Raw genomic sequence first — 23,221 nt, forward strand, 5'->3', positions numbered from 1 at the left:
ATAAGATTTTTCAATTAGAAGAAAATTTTTCTAAGCGGGGTCGCCCCCCGGCAGTGTCTGGCAAGCGCTCCGATTGTATTTCTGCCATGAAAAGCTCTCAGTGAAAACTCATCTGCCTTGCAGATGCCGTTCGGAGTCGGCATAAAACATGTAGGTCCCGTCCGGCCAATTTGTAGGGAAAAATCAAGAGGAGCACGACGCAAATTGGAAGAGAAGCTCGGCCTTAGATCTCTTCGGAGGTTATCGCGCCTTACATTTATTTTTTTTTTCTCTTCCGGGACCTACATGTTTTATGCCGACTCCGAACGGCATCTGCAAGGCAGATGAGTTTTCACTGAGGCTTTTCATGGCAGAAATACACTCAGCGCGCTTGCCAGACACTGCCAAGGAGCGACCCCGCTTAGAAAAATTTTCTGCTAATTGAAAAACCTTATTTCTAAAATTTTGATGTTGCTTTGCCCGGGGTGTGAACCCAGGGCATACGGTGTGGTAGGCGGAGCACGCTACCATCACACCACCGCCTAGATGATGAAAAGACGATCTTTCACTCCACGAAATTAAACGCGGGAAGCTTTTGAGCGCTCAACCGTTTGTAAATTCCCTTCATAGAAAACTAAAAATTTTAGAGTTTGTTGATCGTACCAAATTATTGATCGCATCGTGATCGAAGACGGCGCATTTTGGGAAAAATACGCTTTGGAAAATTTTCTATGTCTGGGCGTTATTTTAACAGAATTTTTAGATATTTCAACCTTAAAGCATTTAATGAAATATGACGATTTTTCAAATAACGTTTCATGTTATATATCTTACCATGTTGTTGTTGTTGTTGTAGCAGTGCTTCGCCCCACCTAACAGCTGCGACCGATCACAAATTGTCATCAATATCCTCTAACGGGAGACCAAGGAAACTTGCTGTTTCAACAGGGGGGACCATAATGAAAGGGGTGTTAGAGGCGTTGGTTCCACATTACAGTTAAAGAGATGGTTGGTGTCATGTGGGGACACATTGCAAGCGGGACATACATTTTGTATGTCGGGGTTGATTCTGGATAGGTAAGATTTTAACCTGTTACAGTATCCAGAACGAAGTTGAGCTAGAGTGACTCGCGTTCCCCTGGGGAGTATGCGTTCCTCTTCCGTGTAACCCCATTTAATATATCTTACCATCTAATCGAGTAGTACTTACATGAAGGTATTCCAAATGAAAAAATTCTTTAACAGATTTATATGTATTAATTTTTCGATTTAATTTTATGTTTAATAAAATTTATAGAACTAACTCATGTTATTTTTCGCTACATATTATTAAATATTAATAAAACAAAAATTTTTGAAACAAATTAGATTTAATTTTCGAAATTTAAGTTTAAAAAATTTCAATCTTACATCGATTGGCAGACAGAAAAATTAATCAGGACCTACGTTTCACACTTAAAACTCAAACTAAAGCATAATATAAAAGCTACTTAATTGAATAACAATAATAAATTAAATACTTTTGCAAAACTTAAAAACAAATATTAAAGTTAAATAAGCATAAAATAAACTGCAGTCAAAAACTGTAGGAAGCACGAAAATCATATTGAAATAAATAAAAACTAAAGAAGTCAAGCCAAAAATGTTTCAGCCTACAAGTATACTTTAATTTAGCTACTGGCTGTTTCTTTACAATTAACTTCGCCTAACTTTAGGCGTTTTTGAATGTCTTATTAAAATTGTATAATTTATTCAACAATTTCTGTAATCCTTGCAGTTTTTAAAGATTTTCGTTCATTTCTTTTTTAACTCTTGCTCTCTTTCTTAGGACGGATTTAACATTAAACTAAATACAAAATTAGTTGAGTTAGTTAAATTGCTAGTCTATGTCATTTCAGTTTCAATGCTATAACTTAAATTTTGGTAAAATAATATTAATTCAGTTAAGTCTTTAATTGGTTTGGCAACTGCGTTACCGTTCATGCTTTACAAAGCAAGGCACTGAAATGGCGCCATGCCTGGAAGTATGCAACTAATTCTAAAGAGTTTGTATTTCTATATTCGAATTACATAATTTGTTTAAAATGTGGCTTAAACTTTGATATAATGCTAGTTACCGGGCTATTTATGTAGTAAAAAAAACTTACTACTAGTTTGTATTTACAATTCTGCCCAAACATGATTACAATACTAAATCGTTTCTTTAATAGAAAATGTAGCTCGCAAAATATTATCTTCCGCATTAGTTCTTTATACAATATCCTTTTGTATAGTCTGCATCTGGATAATCTTAACTCTCGCTAAAATTCCACAAAACTCTTTAAACAAACATAAAGTATGCCTAAAACTATGCAACGTTTAATACGTCATAATGCTTAATGCTTTTAGGCACAGTATATCAAATTTATAATAAATTACTAAACATAACATCCGCGTCGGCTAATATGTTGTCCAACTTTAAGTTTCCTACTTTACTAGCGCTTAATTCAAGCGTTTCGAGCCCTTAAATACCCGTGATGACCCATTAACCCTTTATTTGTCGCCCCTCTTTATTTTTGTATAGCATTCTTACCCCAAACTCCTCCCCACCCCTTACCAATTTCAAACCTCAATACTGTTCAAACTTCCCGATGACATATTGTCGTTGTGACTACCCAAACGACCGCGCTTCATCATAGCGCGCGCTGGCATGGGTGAGCGTTGTACCCGCGGACTACCAGGCACAATGGGTATGCCTACACCGCCGTTATTGTTGTTGGTGCTACCTGAGCTACGTCGTGTGCGTCGCAACGATGGTATGCGCGTCGGCAAACCATCTATATTCATGGCACCATCATGTGGTTGCGTAACATTTGCTGGCACTGCCGTCGCTGTGTAATGCAAATTACGCGCGCTACGTTCCAGCGTACGTCTTTGTTGTTCATATGAGGGCGTTGTCAGTGCAGATTGTGGTTGCGCATGCTGGGCGTGATGCTGCTGCTGCTGCTGCTGTTGTTGTTGTTGGTGTTGCAGCTGCTGCTGCTGCTGATATAGATGATGTACGTTATGATGATTGCTGTGATTGTTGTTCTGATGTGGTGGCACCGGTGGCGGATGTTGATTGGCGCTATGATGATGATGTGGCATATAATCGGTACGCTTGTGCATTAGCGTTGGTGTGGCGGGTGGCGGTTGGTTATATGGTTGCGCGTGATGTAGACCCTGATGTGAGCCCAAATGTGCCTGTGAATTATTTAAAGAATGAAATGATGAAGCGGATGAATGAGACGAATTCGATTTTGTTTGCAAATGCATCGCATTCGTATTGGTGTTGTAATGAGCAGTGACATGATTTGTGTTTGGCGCTGATGTGGCGGCTGTGTTGGTTACTGTGGCGTTATGCGCCTGTGCTTGTGCTTTATTATTTGTCATTTTCAGTGGGGTTGTATGCGATTGTTGATGCTGTTGCTGTTGTTGTTGTGCGTAATGCGGCGTATGTGTTTTGTGATTCGGAAGTGGCGGCAAAGGCTTGCAAAGCGGCGAATCTGCATCGATTGCATTAAAAACGCCTTCAGTCGCCTCCAATGTTTCACAGGAAGAAGAAGAACGCGGTGGTGGTATGTATGGTTCGACATCATCAATTTCAGTGGCCGTGGACTTTTGTTGGTGTATACTATGATTGCTGCCAGCATGTGAGTGGGCTTTGGTCAAATTGCTGGCGCTGCCTGTATGATTGGGACTGCCCGAATTGCTGCTGCTCGAGTTGCTGTTACTGTTGGGCAGGAAGCGTAGCTCCATCACGTTGCGATTCTAGAACAGTTCACGCTGATATTTCTAAGCTAGTAGCAGCAAATGACTTAGAGTCGCACTAATAATACTTAAACTAGTAGGCATATATGTATGTATGCAAATGTTGTTATTGTAAAGGGGTTTAAATAAGCATTAAAACTGTACAATCAATAGGAATGTAAGAAAGATATGTGTGTAGTATAGGAAGAAGAGGAAATAAGAGGAATAGTAAAGTGATGTGCTCACAGCGAAGCATTGCAAATTTGGTTAGTCGGCATAGAAGCTTACAGCTTAATAAACAAAAAGCTTTTTTCGGTCGTCTGCTGTTCTAAAAAGGTTATCTTGTGCAAATCTCATGAAGGAAGATTTGATATTGCCTACTGCTAGGCGCAATCCCCCTAACATTGAAAAGGAAACTTTCAAGCCTAAGATGAAAGGCCAAAAATTTTCTGCGTCCATTTTTAGTTGGCCCTTTTTCTGTATTTTTAGAAGCGCACAAAAGCGTTAACGTCGTAAAAATTAGCTCTTGATCTTCTCAAATCAAGTCTTTATAGGGAAAGTGTAAAGCTGCAAATAACCAGAAAAGGGCACATGCGCATAAGAATCTGTACAACCTTTTTCCGTTTTCTTGCGTCGGAATTGCATGCTCAGACAGATGAAGTTGGTCTAAAAAGACCTTTGTGATGACGCAGAAAGAAGAAACAGCGGAGTAAAGCCTTGAAGTAGACGAATCTCCATTTTAGATATGGTTTCCACTGGGTTCAAAGCAATAGCGGAAGCATTTCAGTTTTAAAGCGGAAGAGAGGATGTATATCTCAACGTTTCGCTATGCTTCGATTCAGCTCTCTTGCGAAACTTGTCTGCCAAGTGGATCACTTTCATATAAAGGCATTTGTTAAAGAAATTTAGAATGAGGTTTGGTTAGGCATTTCGGAGGACTGTGCATGTTGTTTGAAAAGGAGCGTTCAACGCTACGTTATCGGTTTCATCTCTGCCATATCGGAGGAGTGGTTTCACCTTTTTTGTCTAGTTAACAAGAAATATATTGCATAGCCACTCTACTCCCCCCCGTGACTTCTTCATTAACGGAGAAGAGCATTTTTTTTTTATAAATCTGTAAATTTGGGTGTCTCGATTTTTTTGAATTATATTTACTGTCACTCTCTATTAACATTTGAGTCATACAAACAGGCTCTTCTAATAGTTCGACATTTCAATTAAGCTGTAGCCGAATTTCAAGTTCAGCTACTGCTAAAACTGCATTGCCAAAAAATGGTCCTAGGAATGAATTTTTATATTACATAATTATGAAATAAAGAGACAACCATATTCTTAAGCTTTTTGACGACGGCTTTTTTGGTGAAAGCTGGAATTTGAATTCGGCCGCTGGTCTGCAACTACTTGTGCGAATAAACTATAAGTAGTCAAATACAATATTTAAACATATCATATACATATATACTTAATTACATACTACTAAAATTAATTATATACAAAAAGTACTTGAAATGCCAAAAATTTGATTCCGTATTGAATTTGTTTTTTTAATTGCAGAGAAGAATTGCTGGATAGGCTGAAGTAGTCGAGATATATACGTTTTAGGTATTTAAGTAGTTAAATAGTCGAGGCACCACCAGCTGTCGAAAGACATACATACAACCACACTAGAAATGACTATAAAGTACAAGCATAAAAATTTTGGTTTAAATTCAAAATATCGAGCACGAAGAAAGTGAAATGAATTTTTGGTTTACAAATCGAAAATCATACAAAAAGTAGTTAAAGCAGTAAAAAAAATGAGAAAAACATATAGGAGTCGTATATAAAAGTGCGACTTCTTAATACAAATCATGACATAGGCTGTATACAATATATACAAGCTGGTATGATGGAGTTCTACATACCTTATCGGCTTCTTGAGCCAGCGGATTTGGTGTTATGTTCATTCGTGGTATGACGCCATTTAGGCGGTGTCCGGATTTGTGATGCGTCGTCACACCCAACACTGATGGTGTCACGAAATCGGCCTGTATATGATCCAATTGTGGTTTGTCTTCGTCTAAGTAGAGATTATGTTTAGTGCATTTATTTAAAAAGACCTTTAAAATTTTGCCTACCTTCCGATTGAGACGGCTTGCGGCGTTTCATACACAAAAATGCGCCGATTATGGCCACTATCAATAGGATGCCAAAGCCAGCGATGCCCGCCACTATTGGATAAGTGGTATTGTTCGACTCCTTCACCTTTGTAGTAGAGTTCACAGTTGGTATGACCGGCGCAGCCGTTGTAGCTGGTTCTATAAATAAAGGATAAGTATGTAAGTAATTGAAATTAATATACACCATTCTGCTTTTACTCACTCTTCGTTTTGCCCTGTAATATAGCGCTGAATTCTGATGCAGCGAGCGCATTGAAAGATTGCAGTTTAAACTCGTACGCAGTGCCAGGCTCTAGCATATCGATCTTGAATTTGCGCGAATGCTGACCATCAACCGTCGCCTTGAGATATTCGCCCGCTGAGGAAGCGAGCCGGTAATAAGCGTAGAAGCCATCTGCTACATTAGCCGGATTCGCAGGCAGCGTCCAATGTAACATTACAGCAGTCTCAGAAAGCGGTTCTATACGTACCAGCTCTGGCGCCGGTAGGGTAGCCTTTGTAGGTCCTAGAGCTTCACCGCGCTGTAGGAAGAACTTAACTGAGGTGTTGCCCTCTTTGTTGTCATTGTTTGAGTAGACAGCGATGATGCGGAATCGATAGAAACGATCCGGTTTCAGACCAGTCACCGAGGAGGTGAAGTTTTTCACACCTTCAAAAGTACGATCGCGCTTACCATAAGGTATATCTTCATTGGTGGTTTGCCAGTTTTCGCGCGGTATTTTACGACTCAAATCGCCGAGCATGCGATACTGCACTTTGAAGAACTGTATTGGCAAACCTTCATTCCGTGGCACATACCAACGCAGCATAACCGAGTCGTCGCCCAGGCGCGTCACATTCGGTCGAGAGGGAGGTATCATGTTGGCTGTAAAAGAGGTAACAAAAGTAATCATTTGTTATCGTTTTGTTTTTTTATCGGAAATAATAATAAAATCGGATTCCATAACAAATCAAAATGTTTTCTTAAAATAAAAAAAAAAAAATGGTTATACGAAATACTAAATTTTAAGTTTGGATTAAACTCGATGGCAACTAAAAAGAAAAAGCAGTCTAAAAAGAAACAACGCGAAATCGACTGGGCAGCTGAGGCAGTTTTCGACAAGAACCGCTCGATGCTTTACATTGAGCACACGCATGAATGCCCAATCTATCAGACCAAAGCAGAGGAGTTCGCCGCATACGTAGCCGAGCAAGTACCCAATCGCATCATTCAGCTGGTGCGTAACGGCAACGGTAAAATACATCCAAGGGAAGGCGCTTTTGAGATTCACTTTTCGCAGAATGCACGCACCTCCGTGCATCAAATTTGGTCGGGGCTGAATAAAGGGCCGCCAAGACGTGACAAATTCCCACCCGATTATGAACCGCTAATGCAAGAAATAAAACAGATATTGAAGAAATTCTATCCGGATATTGTGGATAAGGACCCATTAGCTGGCATGGAGGACGATGACGATATGAATTGAAGAACGGCTAGAGCTTTGAAAAGGACTGCCACAACAACAACAACAGTATTGAAAAGGCTGGACAAATTCGTAGCAGTAAATATTGAATTTGTACTAAAAACTTGCGTAAATTAAGAAATTGATTATATTATTAAAGAATTTAATCACCATTTTCACATTTTTTCTGTCACAGTTTGAAGTTAACGGACACAAACAGTTTGAAAGCTATGTTTTCCTATGCTGTTTCGAAGGTTTATGTGCACTGGGTTAGTTTGTACAGTTTGAGAGCCAAAGATTGATATGAAATAGACAGAGATCTTGAATTTACCAGTAGGTGACGCTCTCGTATCTATCATAACGTATGTGCTGCCATATCCACCAATATTTTTAAATGAAAATGGGATTCGCCATGGTGTAAATATGCCAATTTTCCCTTTTGCTCGAAGAAAGTTCAGACAGCAGAAATTAGCAAGTTTCCAGTTCCATTAGTGACTTTACTTATAGCGGCAGTGGTAGTTAAATGTTCTTATTTTAATTTAAACTAAGACTTTACCAGCGATAACTATGCAACTGCCAAACTATTTCTAAAAACTACAAGTTATGGATCTAACCAGTACTGCTTGTTGCTAGTTCGCATATGCCATTAATACGACCCACCATTTCAGAATTATTGTGATTTAAAAAACGAGTTTCGATCACGGATCGCAAATACGTCAATAAACTGATTCAACATTTCAGAATTATGTGGATTTAAAAAATTGGAGTCAAAAGCAGTAGCTCAAACATTTATTTGTCAGGGACATCGCAGTGATTCAGGAAGGCTGGGAGACGGTTCAGTGTGGTCATATTAAAATCGTTCCCGAGACTGTCACGCTAGTTCCTTAATGGTGCTTGCTACTGGATCTATTTCCAGCATACGCCTTCAGGCAGTGTCTTTATCGCTACAACAACAATAACAAAACAACAACCAATGGAAATTCATTTTCACTCAAACGATAAATATGTCAAACTTTTTATAAAAATAATAGTACATCATGGATCTACTGAGTAATCATTGTGGCTGATTCACATATTTCATCATGAAAATTCACCATTTCTGAGCTATAGTAATCTAGAAAAAGGCATTCGCATGGGGTGAGCAAAAGCACGATTTTACTTTTTCATGAGTTTTGTTTTTTTAGATGATTTATCGTTTTTCTAAGACAAACAGAAAGAAATAAAAATTATAGCTTTCATTAAAGAGATTATAAGGAAAAAAAATTGGAAAATTTGTACTGAAATCGAGTTTCCCATTATGTTGAATAACACATTTATTATTAGTCCTACAGCACATTACAAATCAAATAAAATTTTAGAAACAAACAAATTAACATAGTCAACAAATAATATTTTGATTACTGTTACTATTTTTTAACCCCTGCTGTACTTTCTAATTACTCCGAATACGAAACTCATTTTAAAAGAACTCAATATTGCCTTTTTTTACTGCTAAGACCCAAAAAATACCTCAAACAAAATAGAAACTCCGGCAACGCTGCAGCATTGTCAAAATCAACTCAAAACATGGCCGACCAGCATTCACTCGTCGCTCGCCACTCGTACTCGTTTTCTGTAGGTCGTTGTGAGTGGTTTTGCTTGGAGTGTGCGTGCGACGGTTCTTGGATAATTAATTTTTATTGTAAAAGGAATTGCTCAAAAATAGTGAAAAATCCTACAAAAAAAAGTTGAAAATCACGCAAAACCCTTTTATAACTGTGCTTAGCAACAGGAAAAAGGGCTCAGTCAAAATCAAGTGAATTTGCTGCTAACAACAAAAACGTCAATTAAAAAGTGTAAAATTGAGATACATTTGCATTGTGCTTGTTCTTCCGTTTTTGTACGGAGCTAAATATCTGCAATTTATCTCCTTTAAAGTTAATTTCATTTAGTTAAAACTATTTGGAGTGCAGAATTGTGTGCAAACAACTTCTGCTACATCAACGTAGCCAAGCTATACAAGTTTTTTCTTTTGCTGGTTTTTAAATAGCTGCCGCCATCATAGCGAGAAAATCGCGGCCGATGTCCACTGGTGTGGTGGCCGGCGCAGGAGGTGGTGATGGTACAACTGTGACTGTGGTAACCACAACAGCTACCAATGTGGAGGAGCAAAATGTCGCCAATACCTCTACAAGTAGTGCGGGCACCAGCAGTGTGGGCGTTAAAGCAGGCCAATTGACATTGACACCGCGTTTCACGCAAGAGGAGAAGGAGATACTCTACAGCCTTTTCCATGAGCACGAGGAAGTCATCGATATCAAATTTAGAAAGAAACAGCGTTCCAAGTACTCCGTACGCGATGCTTGGGAGAATATTGTACGCGAATTTAATGCACATCCGGGTGTAAGCGCTGTGCGTAATCTGAAGCAGATACAGAAATTCTGGCTAAATGCGAGGTAAGTAGAAATAAATTTGAAATGTATCGAGATACATAGATATGTGAACAAGTAGTGTTGTAGCTAAGCCAAGGCTGGTGAAAATATTGTTCTATGGCTTCACTACCAGTTGGCTTATTTGTTGTGGGCAGCAGCTGCTCCATATTTTACACCTGTTACGTGCTATGCAAAAGCTACATATACATATGTTTGTAAATACCTCCCACCAACTGCACTTTTTTTGGGATGTGTGTATGATTGAAACATGCTCCGATAGGCAGCTCATTGAAAGACGCTTTCCAACTCATAACAAACAAAATGCTCTAAATTAATGGTGCCGTTGGACTCAAAAACCAATAAAATGCAAAGAAAGAACCCATCAAAACATCACAAGCAAGTCGAGCGCAAAGTCGTTCGCAAAATCCAATCGAGCTGAATGCAAAAGTACAAAAGACAAAAACAAATTAAGTACTTTGACGAGTCATTGTGAAAGTATCTGAGTGTTGCGTAGCTACACTCCACCAGGCAAACATGTTCTGCTCATGCCCTCATTCATAGTTCGTACATATATATGTATACTCGCATTTCGAGTGCAATTAAAAATGGCGGCAAATAAATTTTAACGAGTATCTCAAAGCAAGCAAATTGTATCTCAAGATACTAAAAATATCTCCCGCAAGTAAATTCGTTATTTGACTCTAAATATTAGCTCGTATTTTTGGGATTAGCGCATACACTCTATTTCAATGTTTACTTTTGTTCCAAGTAACACATAAATTCCTAAAATATTGCAGATATGTAGGTATATTCACGTAATCGTTGGGTGCGCTCAGTATATTTACCCCCTTGAGAGCAGCGATGAGTAGCAATTTGAGGGAAAAGTGCGTGTGATAGGGCACCTACAAAAGTTCGAGTTTAGTTTCAGAATGATCGGCTAATATGGAGCCAGAAAATGCAAAATTATGAGAGTTTCATCCAAAACGGAAGTTCGGTAATTGATCTTCTTGACGTTTTCGTAAAGCCACTCAAATATTCAAGAGGATACAAATGTCATAGGAATGTTGCGCTATCATTAGAGGTAATTACATTAAGATTTTGGGACCGTTCTGAGAAGTGAATCTATAGCTTTCGGAAATTTATTAAAAAGAATTTACTTAAGGACGAGAACTAGGACTAATAACTTGTCTAGTCAATTAAGCGAACTTTCCTTCTGGCGACCTCATACTGACATAAACGAAAACCTTTAAACCTTCCGCAGCTGTAACCAAGTCTCTTAGGTACTCGGGTGAATTATAGTTTTTAATTTTTTCAAAGAACTAACTTTTTAAAACAATTAAAAAGTTAGTTCTTTGAAAAAATTAAAAACCCAGTCTAATTATACATTTTTTTTCCATTTCCAGACTACGCAAACAGTATCCCTTTCGACCGAATGTTCAAAAGGATATAAACAACGCACAAAGAAATATTCAAAGTGGCGATCAACCCGAAGCGATTGTACCTCACCCCATCAAAGATGAGCCCGACTTTCAGCTTACCAATCAAGATCCCGACGAACATGGTAGTCATAATGATACATTTGAAGAGATCGAAATGGATACTGATGGGCAAATTGAGGAGGACCATGTCGAACCTTTACAGCAGCAGCAACAGCAACAACAGCAGCAGCAACAAAATCAGCCACCACAGCCGCCGCCACAGCAACATCAAGTGTTGCAACAACATGTACAACAGCAGCAACAACAGAACATACAAACTCAACAGATTTCGGTAGATCAAATAAGTGCCGAAAAGCTTACACTAAACGATTTGCTACAATTCAAAACGACACGCCCACGCGAGGACATTATATTGCAGATAAAGCATCCAACCGATTCAACAAGTAAGTATTACCCTGTAAATCTTCATTAATAGCTGTTAATGATCTTACTTTTTGTACAACACAGCAGCGCAAATTACCATCCCATCGCCAACACGTATTACCATACCCAGTCAACATCAGGCGCAGCAGCATACAATCACCGCTATGCCTGCGGCTACGTATAATCAGCAAATTATCAGCGAAATAAAACCGCAACAAATCACGCTCGCTCAATATCAGGCCCAACAGTTACAGCAGCAGCAACTAGCTCAACACCAGCTAGCTGTTGCCGCACAACAACAGCAGCAGCAACAGCAGCAACAACACCAACAGCAGCAACAACAGCAGCATCAAGTTAAAATGCAACTACAAACGCCGGCCGGTGCACAGTTTGCCACTGCCACACCTACATTCACTTGCACAACACTGCATGCATTGCCGGTTGCCACCGCACCAGCGCCACCCCCAGCACCAGTTCTACCCACTGTGACTATGAACAATACAACAGCAGCGTCACAAGGAAATGCAACTGCAAATGTAGATCCGTTCGAGGAGAAATTACAATATTTCCGTTTGAAGGAGGCTGAACTGCGCTTCAAGGAGGTGCAGGTATCGCTGGAGAAGAAAAGAATTGAGCTGTCACGTTCACAAGAAGAGTTGAAACATTTGCGTGAAGTACATCGTTTGCAAGTTGATGAACTTAAAATGAAAATACGAATACTGCAGGAGGAAGAAAAAATATTGAGTAAGAGCACTGCATCGTCGCAAATGTAGAATGAAGATATATGGTGGCCACAAGAGCAGGAAAGCGAAATGAGTATATGCTTGCGTATCTGATAAATTAGTTATATAACATTTTTAATATAACTGACATATATGAATTAGTTTTAATTCGGGTACTGAGAATAACTGTATTCCTCAACAGCCCTTATGTATTTATGTGTGAATGTCTGAAATGAAATGTCTTTTAAAATATACTTATACTTTTAATTACGTTAAGGGGGCGGTTATCAAATCTGTACTTGGAGCAACGGTTTATAACTTTCACCAAGATTTAGACGAGCCGCTAAAGACTATTTTTATTTTAAAAAAATTTTAAAAAAATGTGCAGATTTGGTCGTTAGCTCTCTAAAATTATTTAAATAGTATTTTAGATTAGAATGTAAAATTAAGGCGTCGAAACGACGACAAACATTTAAAAATATATTTAATAAAATTGTTAAAAATACAAAAAAAAGATTGAATTACAAATATGCGTAGAAATGTAACGAGTTCGGCAGATTAAGCACTTTGTCCATATCGCACGACAGGAACTCTGCGAAAGTTGCTGTTAAAAAAAAAAAACTGTATCCAGCAAAAGTTGGTTTGATCGCCACTTTCGAATGTCTCATGTGCGTGCCGCAGAAGTACCCTTATCTATCAAAAAACATTTTCGGCTAATACTTTTTCCCTATATCATATGCTCCCTGTTGTTCTAGCAGTGGCAAGATACCTAATTCGATAAGCCCTTTGTTGTTGTTGTTGTTGTTGTTGTTGTTGTTGTTGTTGTTGTTGTAGCGATAAGGTTGCTCCCCGAAGGCTTTGGGGAGTGTTATCGATGTGATGGTCCTTTGTCGGATACAGATCCGGTACGCTCCGGTAACACAGCACCATTAAGGTGCTAGCCCGACCATCTCGGGAACGATTTATGTGGCCACATTAAACCTTCAGGCCATTCCCTCCCTCCCTAGCCCCAAGTTCCATGGGGAGCTTGGGGTCGCCAGAGCCTCGTCTGTTAGTGAAACAGGATTCGTCGCGGATAGGTGAGGTTGCCAATTGGGTTTGGAGAAGCTATATATTGCACTGGCAACCTGAAGGGTTGCGCTACACAGCCCCTTGAATCTGGTATTTTAGTCGCCTCTACGACCCGCTGGGGTCGATAAGCCCTTTCTCATTGCTCAATTAACATGCCCATTATCAAGCCTCTTCGGTGGATATTTTTCAAGGCATTTAGCAATGGCAATGTTGGATAAGTTGAGAAAATGTATACCCCAAAGACGGAAGTGTAGAAAGATGAAGTGTATGGTAGAATGCCCTTGTGGAGGTTGCCGCCAGCTACAACGGGTATAGGAATTATAATGCCTATTGGCAGACCGGCGAAACTACACTGTCGTCCAAAGCAAAAAAGCAGTTGAGTGTAAAAAGTAAAATCGGAGAAAATTTAAATTTTGAAGAAATGTGTGAACTTTACTGCCCGTTTGCTATGGACTCCAATACATGGTTATAAGATTTACAATTAAGTTTTATATACTCACGCATTTTCATGTGCTTCCGCTTGCCTTTATTTTTATTGCCATTATGCTCATATTGAGTTCGAATAGGCACATTTCCCAACGGAGCTGAACCCTCCCCTTGTATTTGCTTCGGATTAACCTGTACCAGACTGCCTTCGCTAACCTAAAGAAAAAAACGAAGGGAAATGGAAAGCGAAAAATATCAGTAACTGTCCAACGCACTTCTGAAGCGTCTTAACTCACCTCGCCTACTTCGTTTCGGGCAAAGCACTGCACAATGCCCGCATGCCGCTTCTGCACATGTCTTATTACCAAACGCCTATCTTCATGAAACGTCTCATTATCCAATGACGTATCTTCGCCATTGATCAACCAATAGATCTGCGGAAAGGGATTGCCAGCAGCGGAACACTCCAACTCCAGCTGTTCGCCTTCGTTTGTCAGCGTCATTGCGGGACCGCGCAATATTTGCGGCGCTTCCAAGACAATAAATTTAATTATTTGTACAAGCGCGGGCGCAATACCATTATCCAAGCGGCAAACATAGGAGCCCTGATCTTCAGGCAACACGTCAGATATTTGAAGACCATAAGGCAACACTTTTGTGCGATTGTTGTAGATGTTGATCACATTGGGGCTGCTCCAAACAGCCTCTGGCGATGGTGAACCTACACCAGGGCACTCCAACACTACGGTTTCTCCCGGACGCGCAGTTACTTGCGCCGCTGGTTGGTTGAGAAAGTATGGTGGCGTGCGATCTGTGTAATCAACGCGCAAATCTATGCGTTGTGGAAAGCGTACTTCGACACCTGTAATGGCATTCATTGCCGAGCAAGTGTAGTTCCCGGAATCCTTAGACGACACAGAGTTAAGTATAAGCGCGCCATTTGCTGATGGCAGCACCTCTGTTTGCGCCACTTTCTCACCGTTCCGAAAGAAACTCCATACCGCAGGTGGATTTGATGTCACTGTGCCGCAACGTATTAATATGCAATTCTTGGGTGCAACGCTCCAACGTATCGCATTGCGGCTATAACCATTCGAATTGTCAATGCTAATGGAAACTAGTGTTAGGCGCGCCGGCGTCGAAGCAATGGCAGCCGAACCAAACCATGCAACACACTGATAATCGCCTAGAGTATCCGGCGAAACGAAAACGCGTAAGCTGGATGTGCGATCATCGTTTGTGATATTATGACCATCCTGCTGGGAATCAAAAATTAGTAAATGCTTAAAGTAAAGATGCGTAACGCCTGTTGGAGGTTTACTTACCAGGTAGTTGTAGTTCAGGGCGTCGGTGGCCCGTGCGCTTGTATGACGAAATCGCCATTCCAAGCGATCTGGAGCCAAATTTAGTTCACATTCAAAAACAACCTCATCGCTTTTCGGCGCTACCGCTGATTCGGGTGAACGTATGATGTGCACGCCTAACGACGAAGGTTGCGACGCCTCTGATGACGCAATTTGGTGACACAGCTGAAATAGAACAAGCAATTGCAATTTCCAGAACCATACCAAGGTCAATGATGGAGCCGACGATGATGTGACGTATCTCGACATCGCCGTACTTTCAGTTTTTTCTTATATCCTTGAGAGGCGTCGCACTGATGACTGAAATGAAACAAATGAGAAATGAATGAACCATGAATACGCTGATTGAATGAATTAATAGAGGAAGTGCCTTATAAATAATTAAACACTAAAACAAAGAGAGGCACTAACAAAAAAAAATGGTTGCAGAATGAAGATGCGAAAAATACAGATCGTTTCCCTTAAGCGTTCGCTGCTGCGCAAGCCAATCGTAAGCGAGTTTTTTTGTACGTATTATTGATACATTTTTTACCACACCTGGACAAGCTTCGCTACAACCGCATAAATCAAAGTCGCTGAAAATACGTACATAGTCTACTAGCAAGCCACCGAGCTGCAATGGCCAGTTGCATCTTCAAACTTGCAACGGTTGACAAGCCATTGATTTTGAAGTATAGATCGAAAGGGGTGAGACATAAAAATATTAAACTCTGTGACGGCCATTCGCATTTCGATATTAATTAGCTGCTCACACTGCATTCCAATCGAGATTTCAAAGTCCAACAAAAACATTGACAACCAAGCAAGTTTTGGTTATTGCACTTTCAACAAGAGTAGGCAGTACGTTTCGGGCGCTGAAGCAGAGGGTAAACTAAAATTAGATTGCATGCGCACACAGCGGGCGGCATACGATGAAGTATGGAGCTCAACCGAATGTCGATGCCGCCTTACATATTTACACGATGTGAAAAGGTACTCGCATTAGGTGAATTCAGACGCAACAATGCAACGGATATGTGGATAGGCAGGTGGGTTCGCTGGTAAAACATCTAAGTAGTCACATAATAAGTATGACAAGTTTGGGTAATAGTCTAGTTGAGGGGTCGACTGCTAATATGCTACCAAAAATATCGAGAGAGGTGTCAAACGACGCGTACTGACATCAGTATTAATAATCCGAAGGCGGAAAATAAAAATATTAACTCGTTCGAAAGATATTAACGAAAAACCGCGGGTACCTCCGAAACCGGGGTGGGATCCATAGTATTTTTGCGCAGAACACCTTTGTGAGCTGGCGGCCTTTGGCCGCGCTTATAAAAAATCACCCTGGGCTACGCCATGCCAAGTCCGGGTGTGTGGTATAACCGTGGCTACCGCCACGGTGATGCACAATTTTTTTTGTGGGTACGAACACAACAACAACCACATGAAAATCGCCAACTTCAACTGCAAATATCTCCGGACATAGATAAAATTTTTCTTTTCCGCCATCGGATTATTGTTCTCGATATTAATACCCGTTTTCTGACACCACTCTCGATATTTTTGGGAGCGTATTAGCAGTCGTCCCATCAACTAGACTATTACCCAAGTTTGGAAGGAGACTGAAGCAAGCAATATTTTTTGTTAGACAAGTTTTGGACGATTTGGAGATTAGCTGCCGACTCCTGTTCTAGACTTTTACCCACTGCCAAAAGCTTTCTAGGGCTACAATATTCAGAAAGACGATGACACCACCGACTATAATAATTAAAAAGTTAGAAATATACGAATTTTAACTTTTTAACGACATTCGTGTAAATCTGTGTCATCGTTATTTTTATATTTATGTATTTTTTTCATTTCCTTTGACAGTTCGAAAACGCAGTGCTACCACACGGCGAGAAAGTTTAACATTATTGCCTATGTAAATACAAGAGCTCTGTTAATTGCCTATGTAAATACAAGAGCTCTGTTTAAATAACATTACATTGTCATACAAGAGCTCTGCTTGTTTTCTTATGGAACAACTCATCATTGGCAGCGCCAGCATCACTAGGCGACGCGGCAATGAATGAAAATCTGAATCTGACGTTGTTCTGCCCTAAATTTGGTATGATCTTTGTATTCACTCCTTCCTCCCTTCCTCCGTATTCTTTGCTTCATCTATCTCCATCTTCCGCTCATTCTATCTCTTTCTCAGTCTCCTTCTCTCTTTTCTCTTCTCTCAAGTTTTTCTCATTCTTCTTCATCTCTTATTGCCAGTCCCAGGGGGTGTTATGTATTTTGTTCCAGTCCCAGTCTCAGTCCCACTCCGAGTCTCAGTCCCAGTCCCATTCCTAGTCCTAATCCCAGTCCCAGGTCTACTTCCCGGAAAAAAGCATCGTAAATACTAATATAGGCAAATTTATATACCAAATTTCAGGCAAATCGAATAGGACGTATGTAAATAGGTATGTGGGGGTATTATTAATTCATGTCTTTATTTCGGCTTGGCATGCATATTTATCAGCTTTGCCAGGTTGATGCGACTGAATCGAATATCACAATGAAAATTACTTTAAAGCTCTCAATAACAGCTTTTATTTGATATCCATAATACACACACCTTCTAGGGGTATCCGGGTCCAAGTTTTGGCCTATATCTCGAGACCCTAGTCCCCAATAGGTATGACAACTACCCTGTACTAAAGCAGTCATCAACAGCTTCAATTTTCATTTGCCAGCTGTAAGATCGGAATTCGACAAAATAAATATATATATGACGATGGAATAAGAGAATACAACGAGGCTACCAAATGATATAAAACAATAGCCGTGTTTTTTTTTACACGTAAACGTCTATACGCTCAAACTTTATATGGACTGCTAAGCGTCAAACTTTAAATACACCTCTGAAATTGCTGCGCATAAAATGTGTACTACTAAATTTCAATACGCATTATACTAAGATGTAACTGAAATATGTGTTTTTGTTTCACCCCCCTCTACACTAATTCTATGTATTATATGTGTGTCCACAATTCATCGCAACTGATTTAGCTATATGTTATACCCTATGACTGGCCATCAGAGGGTTGTGTCTCCGCTTTTCGGTACACCCTGTGGCTGTAGCTAGTTATTTAACCACCGCCGCTAGATGGGTCTCCTAAGCATTATATAAGTGAGGATGGGCGTTTTTTTCACGCGAAAACGTAAACGTATACGCGTGTATAAAAAAACATGGCTAATGTCGAAATAGCAATCAATTTAAGAAATTATTGCTCAACTACTGCAAAACAATGCCTTTTAGATAATTTAATGATGTAAACACAAAAATCAATTGCAATAACATACAGAGATCTCATAGATGTAATTTTAGAAATTTAAGAAATTAAGTCTACAAGACTGTAAATAAATAAATAAATAAGTGATAGCCTTTGCTGAGACCTGGCTTAAGGAAGACAATTATAACTCAGAGATTTTCTCGTGTAACTATGTTATGTATAGGGGCGATCGTGTATCTAGAGCGGGTGGTGTCCTTATAGCCGTGGACTCTGGCCTACCGTCGAATTACTGTCGTTGGACAATGACTCTGACATTGAATTTTTAGCAGTAAACATTTTTTTTATTACGTAGTGCTAGTATATTTATTTGTTTCTGCTATATTCCGCCACGTTCGGATATGCATGTTTATACTCAACATAGCTTATCTATGCGTAGTGTTTACTCTCAGTTGCGAGATAGGGACCGCCTGGTGGTGCTTGGTGACTTCAATTTGCCAACAGTAAGTTGGATTGGCAACAATGAATTAAACTTTTTGACGTCCACCACTCAGCACGATTTTTTAAAAGCCTGCTTGATATACATTTACTACAATTAAACAATATATTAAATTGCAAAAATAAAATACTGGATTTGGTATTTGCGGAACCCTGTGGGAGCGAATTCCCCCATTATTACTTCCAGAGGATCCATTACATCCTACACTTGAGATAATGCTTGATTATGCTCAGCCTGTGTTGTTTGATGCAGCAAAAGTAAAATCTAGCTTTCGATCAAGATGTTTTTGTAAGGCAAATTTTAATAAGCTGACTTATCTTATTTCCACCCATGACTGGTCGGATCTATATGCTTGTAATGATGTCGAGTCAGCAACTTCTACTTTTTATAGTTCTCTCGATGGTTTATTTGAATGCTTTGTGCCTCTTCGTCATGGCAATGCTGGAACGGGCAAACCCCCGTGTTTCTCAAGATTATATAATATTAAATCTAGGCTATATAAACGATTTAAAATATCAGGATCATGCTCCGATTTTTCTAAATGTTTAGTTGCTAGATCAAATTTTTCATCGTCTTGATCAGCAGTGCTATAAATGTTACTTAAACCGGTGTAAGCTTCAATTTTTAACAACCCGAAACAATTCTTTAGTTTTGTCAATTCCAAGAAAAAAACCTCAGGATTTCCGTATGCTTTTGCCTATGGATGTAAGAACGCAAGCTCGGATGATGATGTTGCCAACTTATTTGCTGAATACTTTAAGTCGACCTATTCATCTCAGCTTTTTCAATCAGATCTCTATCCGTACACCTTAGAAAGTTCAAATTGTATTCTAGATCCTGTCATAGATACAGATACTGTTCTGAAGAGTCTTCTGGAGATGAAACCAATTTCCTCTCCGGGTGGTGTTCCTAGTTGTGTTCTAAAGATTTGCGCTGTCAACTTATCTAAGCCGATCCTTAAATTATTTACACTATCTCTTGAATCTTCTGTATTCCCTTCAATTTGGAAGCAATCATTTATTATTCTCTTACATAAGGAAGGTAGCAGGTCCAATATTGAGAACTACAGGGGCATAGCTAAACTTTCGGCTATTCCTAAAACGTTTGAAAAGATCATCACCTGTACTTCATCAAATGTACTTCTTTATTATTATCCAGTCAACAATGTGCGTAGAAGAGCAACCGCAACCAACTTGTTTGAGTTCACCTCTCTAGTCATGGATGGATTTTTATCCAATAAGCAAACCGATGTTATGTATACCGACTTCAGCAAAGCATTTGATTCTATTAAGCATGAGCTTTTAACTCATAAACTTGACTTAGTGGGTTTTCCGAAGAATTTATTACTTTGGCATAGCAGCTATCTCTTAAATAGAACTCAGCGAGTTATGTTCAAAAACAGTCTCTCATAGTCGATAGAAGTAACTTCTGGTATGCCTCAGGGTAGCCATTTGGGTCCATTACTTTTTAACCTCTTTATAAATGACTTACAAATGGTTATCTCATATTCCCGTGCTCTAATGTATGCAGATGATATTAAACTATGTTGTACATACTTGCCTTCTGACTCTTCCCGTTTGTATCTACTTCAGGCCGATTTGGACTCATTTCAATTATGGTATACAGTAAATCTACTAGTTTTAAACTGCTGCAAATGTAAACTAATAACATTTCAAAGAGCCAACTCAGTTTTAAAATCCTATATGCTAGATGGTGCTCCCTTGGAGCGTATATCTGTAGTATGTGACCTAGGTGTTCTTTTTGATGAGAAATTGAGCTTTAACACGCATATTTCATCTATCGTAAACAAAGCATCAGGTGTATTCGGATTTATTAAAAGATGGGCTAAAAAGTTTTTGATGATCCTTATTTAACCAAGACCCTTTACACATCATTGGTACGCCCAATACTTGAGTATTGTTCCTGCATTTGGTCCCCGGGGTATAAAAATCATATAGATAGAATTGAATCGGTACAGAAGCAGTTTCTTATCTTCGCTTTACGCGGTCTTAACTGCGAATCAAATCAACATGTTCCGCCTTATAGAAATATACTTATTCTCATTAGTTTGCCAACCTTAGAGAATAGAAGAACATTACTTGGGGTAATGTTCCTTCATAAACTGATTATCGGTGAGAGAGACTCCACTGACCTTGTAAGCAGACTGAATTTTTCTGTTCCTGCGAGAACTACAAGAGACTATGTACTTTTCCTTTACCCGATCTACGGTGTAATTTTGCCAAATATATCTCGAGACCCTAGTCACACAGCGGTATGAACATTACCCTCTATTGAAGCACTCATCAACAGCTTTCATTTGATATCCATATTCTATAAACACATTCTAGTGGTACCCTGGTCCACGTTTTGGCCTATATCTCGGGACCCTAGTCACCCAGGGGTATGAAAATTACCCACTACTAAAGCATTCATCAACAGCTTTCATTTGATTTGTGTAGTGCCCATACACACTCACATTTCGCGTTGTTTTGACAATTAGTGACAAAAGACATCTACCTGCAGTCATCGAGAGAGTAGAGAGCCAGCGCATATATTCGCCTTGGCAACCACGATACTGTTGGCAGCCATAACTTCGAAAAAAGACTTCGTTTATTTGGGAACCAGCATCAACACTAGCAACAACATCAGCTCTGAAATCCAGCGAAGAACCACTCCTGCCATGCTACTTTGGACTAGGTAGGCAATTGAAAGTAAAGTGCTCTCTCGGCAAACGAAAATCATACTCTACATGTCACTTATCGTTCCCGTCCTGCTATATGGTGCAGAAGCATGGACCTGTTCGAGAGAAAAGTTCATCGAAAGATTTATGGACCTCTACGCGGTGACGATGGCGATTACCGAAGAAGATTTAACCAAGAGCTGTACGAGCTAGGCCACGTTATGCGAATGAAAGATGGTGCTCCGGCCAAGAAAGTGTTTCTATCGGAACCCACCCATGAATGCAGGGTAGAGGACGGCCCCACTCCGTTGGAAGGACCACGTGGAAAATGATTTAAACTCCTTGGTGTGACCAATTGGCACCAGTTTGCATAGAGAAGGAGCGACTGGCCTTGTTGGACGGCCATAACCGTTTAATATTTTTAATTTCCGACTTTGCTTTATTAATACCGACGTCAACGCGTTAACGCGTGTCTTGGCTCAATGTGGCCTTAGCTTTATGGTCAAGAGGAAATGTCATGGCAACTTGGCAACTCTGGTTTGCATCTGATTTCGAAAGTTCAAAATTAAATTTGAATTAAATTTTTAGTTAATTTTCATTCTTATTAATAAAAAAAAAAAATTTGTGATCGCGAAGTATATTAAAAGTCATATGGTCGTTTAGTTGTATAGAATTAAAAAGTGTTTCTGCACAGTATTAAGATAATATTTTGTGAAAAATGAAGAGCGGATGCAAGAGGGAAACATATCTAAACCACCCATCAGCCCATCAACTGCAGCTATAGGTCTATAGGTAAGTACAATTTTTTCACCTCATGATCCTGAAGTATACAAGAACCATGCAGTATGTTCTTGGACCTTGCCCTACTTCGGTAATAGTCTAGTTGAGGGGTCGACTGCTAATACGCTACCAAAAATATCGAGAGAGGTGTCAAACGACGCGTCTTGACATCAATATTAATAATCCGAGGGCGGAAAATAAAAATTTTAACGCGTTCAAAAGATATTAACGAAAAACCGAAAAAAGACCCGCGGGTACCTCCGAAACCGGGGGTCGGATCCATAGTATTTTTGCGCGGAACACCTTTCTGCGTTGGCGGCCTTCGGCCGCGATTATAAAAAATAACCCTGGGCTACGCCATGCCAAGTCCGGGTGTGTGGTATAACCGTGGCTACCGCCACGGTGATGCACAATTTTTTTTGGGGGTACAAACACAACAACAACCACATGGAAATTGCCAACTTCAAATGAAAATATCTCCGGACAGAGATACAATTTTTCTTTTCCGCCATCGGATTATTGTTCTCGAGATTAATACGCGTCGTTTGACACCTCTCTCGATATTTTTGGTAGCGTATTAGCAGTCGACCCCTCAACTAGACTATTACCAAAAATAACCCTGGGCTACGCGATGCCAAGCCCGGGTGTGTGGTATAACCGTGGCTACCGCCACGGTGATGTCCTTCGGCGTTCACAATTTTTTTTGTGGGTACGAATTACAACAACCACATGAAAATCGCCAACTTCAACTGCAGTTTAAAGGGCCTCCGCAGGAGAAAACAAAATTAACGAAAATTTTCTGAAAAAAGGTCCCCT

The 23,221-nt window shown here is 39.8% G+C and overlaps 3 protein-coding genes across 22 annotated transcripts in view; 2 read left to right on the plus strand and 1 right to left on the minus strand.

The window, feature by feature from the left end:
- Positions 1 to 1,330: 1,330 nt before the first annotated feature.
- The window catches only part of boi (brother of ihog), a 158,478-nt gene continuing 136,587 nt past the window's right edge, over positions 1,331 to 23,221 (minus strand). For 16 of the 19 annotated variants that reach the window (XM_067779528.1, XM_067779525.1, XM_067779523.1 and 13 more), the window contains 7 exons: positions 15,166 to 15,504; positions 14,137 to 15,099; positions 13,915 to 14,056; positions 6,109 to 6,771; positions 5,865 to 6,044; positions 5,652 to 5,806; positions 1,331 to 3,768 (listed from right to left, as the gene is read on the minus strand). In XM_067779528.1, coding sequence (XP_067635629.1) covers positions 2,581 to 3,768; positions 5,652 to 5,806; positions 5,865 to 6,044; positions 6,109 to 6,771; positions 13,915 to 14,056; positions 14,137 to 15,099; positions 15,166 to 15,453 — 3,579 coding nt within the window. In that variant the 5' untranslated portion in view covers positions 15,454 to 15,504 and the 3' untranslated portion in view covers positions 1,331 to 2,580. Of the gene's footprint in view, positions 3,769 to 5,651; positions 5,807 to 5,864; positions 6,045 to 6,108; positions 6,772 to 13,914; positions 14,057 to 14,136; positions 15,100 to 15,165; positions 15,505 to 15,741; positions 15,761 to 23,221 lie in introns of those variants that run through there. The other 3 variants (XM_067779540.1, XM_067779541.1, XM_067779542.1) reach the window with 3 other exon arrangements.
- LOC137248635 (selenoprotein H) lies at positions 6,140 to 7,492 on the plus strand. The gene has a single exon (XM_067779548.1). It carries the CDS (start codon positions 6,932 to 6,934, stop codon positions 7,370 to 7,372), a length of 441 nt encoding a protein of 146 aa, XP_067635649.1. The 5' UTR covers positions 6,140 to 6,931; the 3' UTR covers positions 7,373 to 7,492.
- z (zeste) lies at positions 8,971 to 12,857 on the plus strand. 2 transcript variants are annotated; one of them, XM_067779546.1, is made up of 3 exons: positions 8,971 to 9,783; positions 11,163 to 11,641; positions 11,706 to 12,857. In XM_067779546.1, exons 1-3 carry the CDS (start codon positions 9,410 to 9,412, stop codon positions 12,392 to 12,394), a joined length of 1,542 nt encoding a protein of 513 aa, XP_067635647.1. In that variant the 5' UTR covers positions 8,971 to 9,409; the 3' UTR covers positions 12,395 to 12,857. The 2 variants fall into 2 exon arrangements, with proteins under 2 accessions (XP_067635647.1, XP_067635648.1); XM_067779547.1 differs by having other exon boundaries at positions 11,709 to 12,857.

This window comes from Eurosta solidaginis, chromosome 4 (genome assembly GCF_040869045.1).
Source record: "Eurosta solidaginis isolate ZX-2024a chromosome 4, ASM4086904v1, whole genome shotgun sequence".
Taxonomy (NCBI): Eukaryota; Metazoa; Arthropoda; class Insecta; order Diptera; family Tephritidae; genus Eurosta; species Eurosta solidaginis.